Here is a 13,760-nt window from a genome sequence, read left to right on the forward strand (position 1 = left end):
CCCTCCCTCCCTCCCTCTCTGTCTCCGGCTCTCTCAGTCTCCCTCTCCCTCTCCTCTCTAATGCAACTTTTGCAGAAACCCCCCCTTCCCCACACACGCCCCACCACCGGCAGGCGGACAGACATGTTGAGCTGAGAGCTTAGGGGGATCCCTCGAGTCCCCCCTCCCCACCCCCCTGAAAAAAAAATCCCCAAGTCCGGGGGGGGAACCTCCAGCCGCCCCCTCCCCCTCCCCCCTTGACCTGTTCACTGTGCATCGAGCCCCCCACCCACCCCATTTCTCCCTTCCCTTCCCCTTCCAACCCCCCCACACCCCACATCTTCTGTTTTCGGCTTGCTGCCGGTGGTTGTTTTTTTATGGGGGGGCTCGGTGGGTCTTTCGCCCCCCTCGACGGATTGGAAGCGGCAGATATGCAGGAGGCTGCTGGCCGCTTCGGCTGCTCGGAGAGACACAGGCTCAAGATGGCAGATTTCTATTGAGTTTAAAGGGGGGTGGGGGCTGAAATCCTGCTTCATTTATCTTTCGTTGCCATGAATAACAGACATCCTTGCACCGATGGCCCCGATGTACGAAGGTAAGGGCAGACTTCTGGGGTCTTTTTATTCCTCTTCCTGCTTAGACATCTCTCTCTCAGACCCAGGCTCCTAGGTGGGGGGTGGGGGTTGTTGAAAGAAAAAAGAAAAAGGGGAAATCAAGCTAAAAGAAGGGGGGAGGGAAAAAAAATGATGACCACCGATTTGGCACCAATAATTATTATATAGGAGTGCAATTGCCTGGAAAGGAGAGATGTCACATAGCTCCCCTTTGTGTGGTGCGCGTGAAGTATATACTGTATATATCTCTATCTGTATGTACGCATATTACTATTAAGACCGAATTGCCTGGGGTTTTTAAAGCGCTGCTTGCTGTCCCTTCTCCCCGCCCCCTTTTGCGATGGTCTCTTCGGTATTTCTCTTCCTCCGATGGCCGAGGGGACTGCAAATGCAAAATGCCCCCTTTCCCCAGCCGGTCGTGCTTTGCAAAAAAAGTCTTATTTCAGTGCCGGCTTGGAACAATGCAACTGACAAGGCTTTGCCGTGGAGTCGCCGGTGGTGTGTAGAATTTATATATATATATATAGTATAATATATAATATAATGCGTGCCCACCCTCAAACAGAAGGTACTTTGATTTCCGAACTCTTCATCTTGAAGTCTTTTTATATATATATAAAATATAATAATACCCTAAAGGTGCCGCGGTGTGTATGGGTTTCTGTGTGTGCTTTTCTGCTGTTGTGCAAGGCTTTGCCAGGGACGCACCGTGCTTGCATAGTTTTTGCAAAAGCAGAACGAAACGGGAAAAGGATCCAGACAGGTATATTATCGAAATTACGTATCGGTGGATTTGCCCGTGTGTCGAGAGAGGCTTTTTTTAAAACAACAACAACAACCACAATCTATTTTCTTCCCCCAAAGACGGCTGGGTAGTTCTTTCAGTTTCAAGCTAAAACAAGCCGGGGTGAATGGGTGGGACTGAGGTTACGGAGAAGTGCATGAAGTTGGCTTGGCAGGCGCTTTCATTGGAATCGAAACAGAGGAAGGTTTTTTTTTCCTGTTTGGGTTTTTATTTTGCCCCCCCCCCCAAAGTGTAATAAATAAATCAGTCCGGCTTAATCTGAATCACCTTGCGCTTTTATAATTCAGCCCTTTCCCTTCGCCTTGGGGGTTGGTATTGATTAAAAAGCGTGACATACATGGGGGGGCAAAAGGGATCCAGTTTGCTTACATTATTATTACAATTACCTATATTTAATAATGGCCTCACCCGATCCTGTTCATTAGCAAAGAGCTGGGTTTCGCTGCAAAACCCCGGCGAGTCTCCCCCGTCTCTCTCTGTTTAGTGCGTGAAGCAGTACTTTTTTATTATTATTATTCGTACGCGGAAAGAGGGCGATAAAACTTACGGGAAACCAGCGTAAGTTGGGAGAGCCGGGTTTCCTCCGCACCCCTAACAGCCGGTTTCCTCGATGTTGCGAAGTTGCCGATCTTGAAGGCTTGATGGCATCCGAGGTGGCAAAAAAAAATAAAAGGGTGGGAGTCTGGAATAGTGCGACGTCTCCGTGCGTTTTGGGTTGCTGCTAATGAATTAATGTATTTATTGTTGCGTTCGCGGGATATATATATATATTTATGCGCACATGGATAGATTTCTGCGGAAAGCAAAAAAACTGTATGATTGCACACACACACCCAAATTCCAGATGGCGAACCTTTCAGGTCAAAAGGTAACCACTGGGGGGAAAGAAAAAGAAAGCAGAGAAAAATTAATAATAAAGTATAAAGCTCGCTTGTCTCCATTAAAGGGGAGGCGGGGGGGGGAGCTGCTGTTGCTGGAAAAGTCTGCCAGTCGAGAGTGGCATTTATATGATTAAAAACTGTATTGGGGGGCGGCGCGGGGGGGGCATAGTCTGCAGCAACTAGAACAGCCTGGCGTGTTAAAAAAAAAAAGAGAGAGAAAGGTTTCTCTTTAAATACCTCCCTAAAGCGCCCTCTGCTGGACCATCGGGTGGCAGCGGTCTACTCTAGGAAAGAAAGTTGCATGTGAATGGAAAAGACTGCAAGGCTGTTTTGAATGGGCAGGGATGGGAGCCGGTTATTTTAGATCGGCGTTTTTAAAATTACTGCGTATTTCGCTTTCACTCCTCCCTTTCTCCCAACAGCTCAGAGTGACACACTTTAATCTCCCTCTCCCCATTTCCGCCCATTTTGCAAAGTAAGGTTAGGCTGAGAGAGAGAGAGAGAGAGAGAGAGACCGAAAGTGGCCCAAGGTCACTCAGTGAGCTTCATGGCTGAGAGGGGATTTGAACCCAGGTCTCCCCTGTGCTAGTCTGACTCTCTTAACTTTTATGCCACACTGGCTTTTGGATACCCTTGGTGGTGGCTCTCGGTTTGAATTACAGCGCCTTCCCCTTTCTGTCAGCTTCATAGCCATTATTTTGAGAAAGCTATAGAGAAGGACATGATTTGGCTGAATTTGGGAGAAGGGTGTGTGTGTGTGTGTGAGAGAGAGAGAGAGAGAGAGAGAAAGAGAGAGAGAGAGAACCTTCTGCTCTCCCTACCCTTCTCACACCAAGAATTCCAGCATTATGCACTGGATGTGGCACGGCCAACCCTACCATTGAACAGCATGAGGCAGCTGCCTTATAAAGCAGATGCTGGTGAGCTGCATGTGGCAGCAAAATGTTGAGGTGTTAGGGACCCCCTATCCTGGGGCCCCTAAGCTATATTACAGTATCGTAAGGTATCGTGAAGGTATCTCCTCATCACCCATGTGAAAGCAAGAGTCAGTGCCCAGTCCAGGTGGCTTCTGTAGGTGGAATTGAGGAGGACTTCATGTTATCCCTCTCCTTAGGTTGCAAAATGTCTTGGGTGGGCCCTGACTTTGACCCCAATCCAGAGAAAGTTGAGCCCAGATCACATGTGCTGTGACAGTGGGTTCTTGCATGTGTGAATTGGGCATTACCACAGACAGAAGATTCCTTATCTCCTCCTCCGACAACAGCACAGTCACTTGACACCTCCTGCCGCCGCTCATTCAGGTCTGGTTCCTCGACGCACGCAGATCACTTGCGTTTCCTACCCTGGACGAGTGCATGGGTGATGCCAGGAAAAAGCGCCTGTGTTTTAGATGATGCAAGGAGATACAGAATCGGTCTCTCCCATGGTCCATTCTGACATGCAAGCCATCACTTGATGATGTACATGCATGTGTGAATTGGGCCCAACAAGTGCAGAGAGAAAAACCCGCATGCCCATGTATATATGAACCAGCCCTTGGTCACTCTTGAGTTATGATGAAATCGAAGGGAAGGCAAGTTAATTAAGATTAGCCAAGCTTGTTTCATTGATTTCAATGAGTTTCATTCATGAGACATTGGAAGCCTTAGAACTCTAGCAGACAGCAGGTTCCCCAGGGCCTTGGGCAGAGGTCTTCCCATCACCCGTTAACTAATCCCATGGAAGCTGTCATTTTGCATACCCAAATCATGTGCTTACCACTGAGCCAAGGCCCCTGCACATATTTGTCACTGGATGTGGGCCCTTTTATCCAAGTACTGCTCTGCCATTTCCTTGCTACTCTATTCTGGAACTGCTTGCGTTCCCTCCACAATGCTGATGGTGTGCTTGTGCTAGGACTGCTGAAAAGAGAGACTGACAATTGATGCTGGATCAGTTCATTTCTTCTACAGAAAGCATACAGAAACAAGTCCGCTGGGATGAATCAGCCAGGGCCATGTCCTCAGCAAAAGTGGGCTGCAATTTAAATTTAGGAGCGGAAAATCTCCAGAAATTAGGCACGTAAATTAAGGCTGCTTTCTGCACCATGAACAAGAGTTTAACCTTCAGTGTGATTCTTAAATGCTGCTCAGGAATATGCCTCTCATCTGAATATTCTTTTCAGGAAATCACATGACTAATGGGAACTACTAGACCCAGGCTTGCTCTTTCGTTTTTAGTCTTAATTTGTGAATATTCCACATGCTAACTTAACGTAGCAGCAAACGTGGGTGTGCTACCACATATACACCTACAGCTAACCACATTCTTGATGATTTTCCTCTTTATTTAATACATTTGTTTCCAAAAACTACATTTGGCACATTCACACATTACGTTTTCTTAGTATATGCCTTTCAGTTTATACTAAAAAATGTCATGTGTGAAGAGGCCCTTGGGAATCACAGTGTAAACCTGAGAAAGGCAACCTGTGGCCCTCTGGATGTTGTTGAAATACAGTTCCCATCGTCCTTGACTAATGCTGTTGTGGGCTGAAGCTGAGGCTGCTTGGAGTCAACAAAATCTAGAGGTTCCCTATCCCTGGCATAGACTGTTATTGCCTTTAGAGCTTGCAGTAGTAGGTCTTCATCTGAACTGCTCCAAATCATACTGATCATTCAGAACAAAACAAAACCTTCTGTTTGGGGCCACAATATAAACAGTCTTAACATTAGGAAAAGGGCTTGGAAGAGAAACCCTACAGGTAGATTGTACCCAACAATTAGTATAAGAAGTACAAAACCCTCAGCACTGCAGTGCTTAGTTTCCCTGAGCATAGGAGCACATAGGAGTCTTTGGATACTTATGAAGCATTCCAATATTTTTAACAGTGATCACCTGCTGGTAAATGAACCATTTCTTCTCACTTTGCAGATTAGCTAAAAATGCATGTACTATGTGCTTTGGTCATTCTTACAGCAGCATTGTAAGGTAGGCTGGAATTATAATCCATATGTTTGAGATGTGAGGACTGAGGCTGACAGATTGTGACCTAAGGGTGCCCAATGTGTTTATGGTTGAACTGAGCTTTGAACGGGGCATTTTCAGCTCACTCCTGTTAACCACTGTGCTTGAGGCTCTGCCAAACAACCCTCTTTGCTTAAGCCTGATCAGATACTTCCATAGCCTACCAGTGAAGAAACATGCTTACTTGAAAAGGCAAGACTCTGCCTTTCCCAGGTTGATATGATAACGTGTTCATGTTCCCATTGTTCCCTACAATGAGAACGAAGCAGTAGAAATATTGCCCAGATTCTACCTGTACACATACTAATACCTTTAGGAATCATAATGGCCCTGAAGGTTCAGGCCAAAGGGCCCCTAGCTCCTCATCCTGTTCTTACATTGGCCAACTGGATGCCTATGGCAAGCCTGCGAGCAGGACCTGAGTGCAAGTTGTGATTCCCAGGAACTGGCCTCAAACAGAGGAGGCAGAACATAGATGGCTAGTTGCCACTGATAGCTTTATCTAGCATGAATTTGTCTAAACCTCTTTTAAAGCCATGGAAGTTGTTGGCCATTACTACCTCTTGGGGGAGCATCTTTGTCCAGAGTGCTAAAATCAATGCAAAATATTAAGGATCTTAATCCGCCTTGCATTAAAGAGGCTGGTAAACTGGACTTCGATCACAGTGAAGGATTTATTTCCACCATCTCCTCCTCCTCCCTGTATTGCAGATCATCACATCCTTTGGAGCTGGAGCAGGAAGAGCTGTATTTTCTCATTACAGACGATGTTCTAATTACAGTGAGACTCATTGCTTTTCAGCTTACTTTCAATAACAAAAGTTTTTCAGTTCTAGCTCCTCCAAGAATCAGATGCTGCTAGGTTACTGATGTGCTGGATCAATGCTATTCTCAGCTTCTGTACATAGCAGAACTCCTAGAAGGCTGGTATCGTCACTGCAGGATGCCAGTGCTGTTAATTGGACATGTTAATGACACTACTATCGATAAAAGGTGGATGAAATCTGGGAGAAGCCACCTTTTCCCAGCAATCTTCCATTTACACACAAAAGGGACTGAGTCACTGTTATTTTATGGGCCCATTATGCCAATCTTTTTTTATATACTTTTTAAAAAACAAAGTAATAATAATAAACAAATAAAAATAAAAAGGTGTCCCCCGCCCCTGAGACCATTACATTATAACTACCCAACCTCCCAAAATTTCAATACCTCTTGCGATGGTTTAACTGCTTTCCGTTTTAACAGTATAAATTATAAAAATACCTTCCATATCTCCTCAAAATCATTTTTCCTGAATAGTCCCCATCTTACCTTATTAGCACATGTTAAATTATCATTAATGGCTATATCCCACACCTCTTTATACCATTCTTCCATTTTATATTCACCTTGCCCCTTCTACTTCTTAGCTATTAATAAATTTGTGAGCAAGTCCTTCATAGCCTCAGAACCTTCCACCCCATTGTAAATCAATAACAATGCTATCTCTGAACTTTTGGTCAGCTTTAACCCAGTGATTTCTGTTATCTTCTTAAACACCCTTTGCCAAAAAAAATTGTACATATCTACACCCCCACCACATGTGAACATAAGTACCTGTTTCCTGGCCTCCACTCCAACATTGAACTGAATATTCCTTGTTTATTTGATTTAATCTTACTGGTGTTAAAGATCATCTCCATACTAACTTATAGTAATTTTCTTTTATCCTTATAGACAACATTTTCAAAGTGTGTTTCTCCCATATTTCCCCCCAGCTTTGATTATTTGCCCTGTTGTCTTCTTTTCCCACAGCTCTTTTAATTGATCTTGTTGATCCTCTATTTCTACTGTTTTATAAATTTCACTGGTTTCCCCTTTTATAACTATCTTTTCTTCTTTATCTCCCCTTTTAATAATCTTCTTTGTCAAATTTTGTATATTCTTTGCAGTTCTTGTTTCCCCTTAACCACTTCTTTGTCCATTGTTCCAGTTGTATAAAGTTAAACCAAGTTATTTTACTTCCTGTTGGAGCTTTTCTAATTTGTTCTTTGCTTCTCATTTTCTCCACCCATTCATTTATTTTCTTCTCTTTTGCTTTTTTAAAAATTTCCTTTTTTAAGTTTACTGGGAAGTCTTCTATCATCACCACCGGAGTTAGTGGGGAATTTACTGCTATCAATTTTCCTTTATATTTCGCCCATATCTCAGTGATGTTTCTTAATAAGGGATTTTCAATATTCTGCCACCATTGCCTATTTGGTTTGATAAAAAAACATATTCACTAACTTCTCCTTCATTTCCTGTGTATCACTCTCTAACCATTCTAACTCTTCTTCTGTTATCCTGTCTATGATATATCTTAACTGATTTGCTATATAATATAACTTTATGTTGGGGAGACCCAGTCCACCAGTTTTCTGGGGTTTATACCATCTTCTTTTATTAATTCTATATTTCTTATTCCCATTACAAATCATACTTTGCCAACCCTTTATCTTATGTTTATCTTAATTGGTAACATTCTAAATAAGAAAATTATTCTAGACAAAATTTTCATTTTAATTATCGCTACAGTGGTACCTTGGGTTACATACGCTTCAGGTTACATATGCTTCAGGTTACAGACTCCGCTAACCCAGAAATAGTACCTCAGGTTAAGAACTTTGCTTCAGGGTGAGAACAAAAATCGTGTGGCGGCGGCAGCGGGAGGCCCCATTAGCTAAAGTGGTGCTTCAGGTTAAGAACAGTTTCAGGTTGAAGTATGGACCTCCAGAACGAATTAAGTACTTAACCCGAGGTACCACTGTATTCTTCCAAACCACGAAAGCTTAATTTTCTTATACCCCTCCAGCTTTTCCTTAATTTCCCTCTTTAATTTGTTAAGGTTCTCTTGTTCTAAATTTTCTAAACTGACTGTGCGAGAAAGGCCTTGAAATCCCAGATAATTGCTTCCCATCATCTCTGTCCTTTGGCTATGCTGGCTGGTGCTGATGGGAACATCTGGAGAGCAAGCAGGTTGGGGAATGCAGACTTGACTCTGCAGCTCTCCAAGGTCTCAGACAAAGCTCTCGCACAGCACCTAAACAGAGGAAACTAGTACAATATACTGAGTCACACAGTTGGTTCCTCCAGCTCAGTAGTGTCCCATCTTCAGGAGCTGGTAGCAACTCCTCAGAGTCAGTGTTTGCCCAACCCAACCCTTGCTGGAGATTCCTGTGGTTGAACTTGCATCTTTATCATGCAAAGGAAGTGCTCTACCGCTAAAGTCTCCTGTGCAAAGCGAGAAACTGCTGTTTAGGTGGCGAGCCAGTCTTGATAAAAGCTTAGCCTTGCAGCCTTCTGGGTGAGATGCAGTCACTTTGGTGCAATTGAACGCAATTTCATTTTTCTCCAGTTTTGGACAGGAATTGGCAACTGTCTATGGATATAGTGGCTATACATTTGAACTGTGGAAATATGAATGAATGAGGGAAATGAGGCTATTTTAAGAGAGGAAGATCTATACTGCAGCTTTTGGAAACAAAGGAGGATTCCTAAGTTTGCTCCATAATTGAACTTTTCAGCTGCTAAGGAAGACTTGCCGCCAAAATGTCTTCAGCTGATGTGTGGCCTGATTTTATAATCGAATAATTCGGTATTATTAGATTATACAGTTATAATTTTATAGTTTAGGGTTTTTTTCTTTGTTTATGGAAATTGTATGTTGCAGTTGTTACTGCATTTGCAATAATGAAAGCTTAAATCAATTGTTATTGTAATGGGATTTGTTATTGATCCCCGCGCTGAATTTCTTTGCGTACACACCTTGCAGTAGCCAACAGTTGCAGAAGGAAAATCAGGCTGGCTAAAGCTCAGAAAAAGTTCAGGTTTGCAAGAGAGGTTAAAATTAATTTAAAAAATGTTTCTTCAGCTATGTCCGATGTAAGAGGAAGAACAAGCAAGTGGTAGGTCCTCTGTGTGGGAAAAACAGAGAAATACTATTGGGTGACAGAGGAAAAGCGAAACTACTCAACACCTACTTTGCCTCTGTCTTCACCGAAAAGGAAAGCGATGCCCAACCTGGTGATAACAGAATAAATGATAACAGAATAAATAAATAATAAATCCCCATCAGCTTCAACAATGTGTGGGGATAATAATCCTGCCTTTCATTAAAGGGCTGCTGTAAAAGCTGTAAGCTGTGTCTAACCACGTTGTATGGTTCATAGGTAAAGGTAAAGGGATCCCTGACCATTAGGTCCAGTTGTGGCCGACTCTGGGGTTGCGGCGCTCATCTCGCTTTATTGGCTGAGGGAGCCGGCGTACAGCTTCTGGGTCATGTGGCCAGCATGACTGAGCCGCTTCTGGTGAACCAGAGCAGCGCACGGAAACGCCGTTTACCTTCGTGCCAGAGCGGTACCTATTTATCTACTTGCACTTTGACGTGCTTTCGAACTGCTAGGTTGGCAGGAGTATATGGTTCATAGGGCCATTGAAATCAATGGACCTGGTTAATCAGGTCTCTTCAGTGGTTATACTCAGAATAGGAGCAACATTGCATGTGTATGTGAAGCCCTTTGCACATTTGAAATATGCTTTGTATATTTGTCTGTTTGTTAAATCCGCCTGCCTACCAAATGGTGTTCTGGTTGCCTGGAGCCCATATAAAGCAGCCATGAGCCGGATGTTTAGGTAAACAGGAGCTCTCTTTACAGAGCAGGATGTTGTTTCAGGGCTGCATGGTGGATATGCAATGGATTCAGATAATCAGGCATTTCTGATAAATGCTCTTTTTTTCCAGAGAAGATAAATGGAAGGGTATAAAACAGATGCAGCAAAAAATAAACCGGAAAGGCAAACTGAAGCTAATGGTGCATGCTTTGGATTTTTAGCTGCCTTATTCTTAATCAAGAGCTGAAAATATATTGGCATGATGCAGCAAGTGTGGTGCAAAATCCAATAGGCTTATACTAGATGATCACAATGGCCCTTTCAAAATCAATAGGCCAGTTTTCAGTAAAACCATTTTGATTTACATCAAGTAGGACAAAGTGACCCTTTGCACATAACCTGAGAAGGGAGGGCCTCTTGCAATATGCTTCACTTACTAGCTCTGTACCTTGTGTTCATAGATAGAGGAAGTTTCCATTAGTATAGGAAAATGTTGCTACAAAGAACGGGAAGAGGGACTTGTTTTATGGAAGTGAGGTATTTTGCTCTCAAGAACAGGAAGGAAGCACTCTAGTTTTCAATATAGGTTTGCTTGCTTTGTTTTTCCGTATTTACATAGGCCCCCTGTGGCCATAATAACTTACAACGATTTGTTCTCTTCTGGGGTCTTCTCACACACACACACACACACACACACACACACCTGGGAAGGAGGGTAAGGGCCTGTTTCAGCAATCTAAATGATGGTTTCACTGAACCAGGGTTAGGGCAACAAACCAGGATTAGTACTAACCCTGGGTAAGTGGAATATTTGCATCAACCTAATAGCTTCCAAAATGTATTTTAAGTCAAGATTGCTTGTCAATCACAATGCATTATGCTTCCCTGTTTTCTTTCTCACACACCCATATTGTGGTGTGAAACACTTTCATTGCTAGAGTATGCAGGTGTGTTCAGCAGAAGTTGCAGCTTTTTCACTTATTTTGGGATTCTGGCACATAAAACGTGTTCCACTAACATTACTGTGAGTCTGGAGGTATTCCAGACAGGTAAACTCTTTTGAATCCAGACGGAAGTTTGGTGAAGAAAATCTATGAATACAACTTTATGGCCACCTAAGAGCAAAGAGTTGTGTTCTGCTTAAGTCTCATTCATTGTATAAAGAGGTTTCAGAAGGACTTGAGTTGCATTACAAGTTTCTGGTTGCCTTTTGTCTTGGGGTGAGTTTCAGCTGTTCTTTGGTAATCTATTCAACCAACCACAGCTTGGATTCAGCAGCCTTCCGGGCCCTGTGGGTGTGTCAGGGGATGTCTGTGTGCTTTAATCTTTGTATTAGAGACAGATTATTATATTACATTTTAGTTTTGGCATCTCTCTCTCTCTCTCCTTTGCTTACTGCTTCTCCTTGACAACTTTTATTGCGATTTGCAGCATATTTTTAGCAACAGTAGTCAGTAGGCTTGTATGTGGGCGGCTTGTGGAATTAATACCTGTAATTTCTGTAAATTGTGCAAAGTGCCTGACATTGGCGAGCTGAGAGATAGGAATGCCCCACTTCCAATACATGGTTTGACTGCTGAGTATTGTAGGGTTGTGTAAGGCACAGTCTCTGAACCTGCCAATGCCCAGGTTGGAAGTATGGGCTCCCTAGTCAAATATTTGCATAAGGTCAAAATGAAGGTCACTTTCAGGAAAGATAGCCAGTGTGTAAGAAGCCAGACTTAGAGCTGGAAAAGTAGATTCAAGTTCCTACCTTTGGCTGTACACTAACATGAGGTCCTAGTTAAATCACTGTCTGCATTTAGACGTATTTTGGACATAATAAATCAAGACAAAAAAGAACCTTTTAGGCACGCACACAACCCCTTTACACAAACCAGCAAGCAAACCAATAAGTCTTCCACTTACTATAGTTTCCCCTATTTTTCTGAACAGGGAAACTATGGTTAATGGCTTTGAAACAAACCAGGATATGAAGTCAACTTAAAACCATGGCTTAAAATCCTGGCTTCATCTGAAGCTTTGGTTACCTGGTTTGGACAAAATGGATAACTATAGTTTATGAAAGGCTCCCCAGTTTATTCACTTGCACAGGCATACAAACAGGGAAACAAAGGGACTCCGTGTGTGGCCCTTTAAGCCAAGATACGATCATCCAAATGTGGACATTATCAGTTGAAGATGTCCACTTAACAAAGAAAAGCAAGGTCAACATTAATAGAGGCTAGAAAAGATGAAGACCAGACCCAGCAAAGAGGAGCATCATAGTAAGAGACCAGGTTTACAGAGAGCCAGCTGGATACTAGAATGTGCAATAGCAAAGAGATTTAACTGATTTTAAACTAGATTTGCAGTGTCAGAGTTTAAATAAGCACTGTACCAAAAACTCGGGTGCTGCTGCTGCTGCTGTTGCATTGACCTTCTGGCTTGCCACATTCATAAACCTCAGATAGAGAAAACATGAGGAAATGTTTCTGTTGTCTGCCGGGAAGTCCCTGCATTACAAAACATGATAGACGACAATAGGAAGCCACTTTCGGCTCCAAAGGAAGGGCTGTAGCTCAGGGGTAGAGCATCTGCTTTGCACGCACAACGCCCCAAGTCCAATCCCCAGAATGTGCAGATAGGGCTGTGAGAGATCTCCATCCATAGAGACACTACTGAGCTAGATGGACCAATGGTCTAATTCAGTATGTCAGTTTCCCGTGTTCCTAGAAATAGAATAATAGAAGAAGAGTTTGGATTTGATATCCCGCTTTATCACTACCCGAAGGAGTCTCAAAGTGGCTAACAATCTCCTTTTCCCTTCCTCCCCCACAACAAACACTCTGTGAGGTGAGTGGGGCTGAGAGACTTCAGAGAAGTGTGACTAGCCCAAGGTCACCCAGCAGCTGCATGTGGAGGAGCAGAGACGCGAACCCAGTTCTCCAGATTACGAGTCTATCGCTCTTAACCACTACACTGGCTCTCAGTTCACTCAACTCTAACACCAAAACATGTAATGTAGTTGCTACCCAGACAACAGGTGAATCCCTTCTAGGTATTACTCATGAAATTTACATACAGAAGATTCTCATTTAAAAGATTTAGAACTATAATTAGGAGACTGATGCTGTAATTTAGTGAGAGGAAAGAACACACGGAAAGGTTAAGAAACTGAACACATTTAAAGAACAGTTAATGAGGAAAGGAGACGGAATGGAGAGACGAAGCTCTTTCTGACTCTGCACTGTAAAACTCAACAAAGCTGTCCATACTTACCTGGGCTCCACCGAACACAGTGTGACTTATTCTGAGTAAACAGGCAGGCAGTCACTCTGCGTGACAGTAAAGGCCTTAGTACAATACACATTTATTTGGGAATAATCCCCATTTAACTCACAGGGAATTACTTTTGAGTAAACAAGCATAGGGCAGGCTTCAGAATATAGGGAAGATGTTTCCTTGAACTGAATCTGTACTATGAAACCTTTGTCCTATGAATTGCTCCATACGTTATGTCTCCATATTAAGACATGCCAACTGGGAATCAATTCTTATTAGCCCTATGGGAGAGATACTCTGAAAAGAGTAATTGGCTGTGGAAATTTCCCGCAGCCCGTTTTCTGAAGTTTATGGTTCCTACTTTAAGTGTCAGCCTGTCTAGTCTGTCTTTCTCCATAGTCACATATGTAAGTATCTGACACAAAGGCATGTATTTCTTTCTATTTTAAAAGAAGTTTGCATCCAGTTTTACCCTGTCTCTTCTCACACAACAACTTGCAACTCCTCTCAACCACTGGTTAAAATGAAATCGGGTAGAAGCACCGATAATTAAATTGTGGTATTTGGAAATCTGGT

The 13,760-nt window shown here is 43.0% G+C and overlaps 1 protein-coding gene across 5 annotated transcripts in view; it reads left to right on the forward strand.

Moving 5' to 3' along the window:
- Window positions 1-347: 347 nt before the first annotated feature.
- HIPK2 (homeodomain interacting protein kinase 2) overlaps window positions 348-13,760 on the forward strand; it is a 159,022-nt gene continuing 145,609 nt past the window's right edge. For 4 of the 5 annotated variants that reach the window (XM_053406795.1, XM_053406799.1, XM_053406796.1 and 1 more), the window contains exon 1: window positions 974-1,091. In XM_053406795.1, the coding sequence (XP_053262770.1) occupies window positions 989-1,091 (103 nt within the window). In that variant the 5' untranslated portion in view covers window positions 974-988. Of the gene's footprint in view, window positions 575-973; window positions 1,092-13,760 lie in introns of those variants that run through there. The other variant, XM_053406797.1, reaches the window with a different exon arrangement.

Source organism: Podarcis raffonei, chromosome 10 (assembly GCF_027172205.1).
Source record: "Podarcis raffonei isolate rPodRaf1 chromosome 10, rPodRaf1.pri, whole genome shotgun sequence".
NCBI lineage: Eukaryota > Metazoa > Chordata > Lepidosauria > Squamata > Lacertidae > Podarcis > Podarcis raffonei.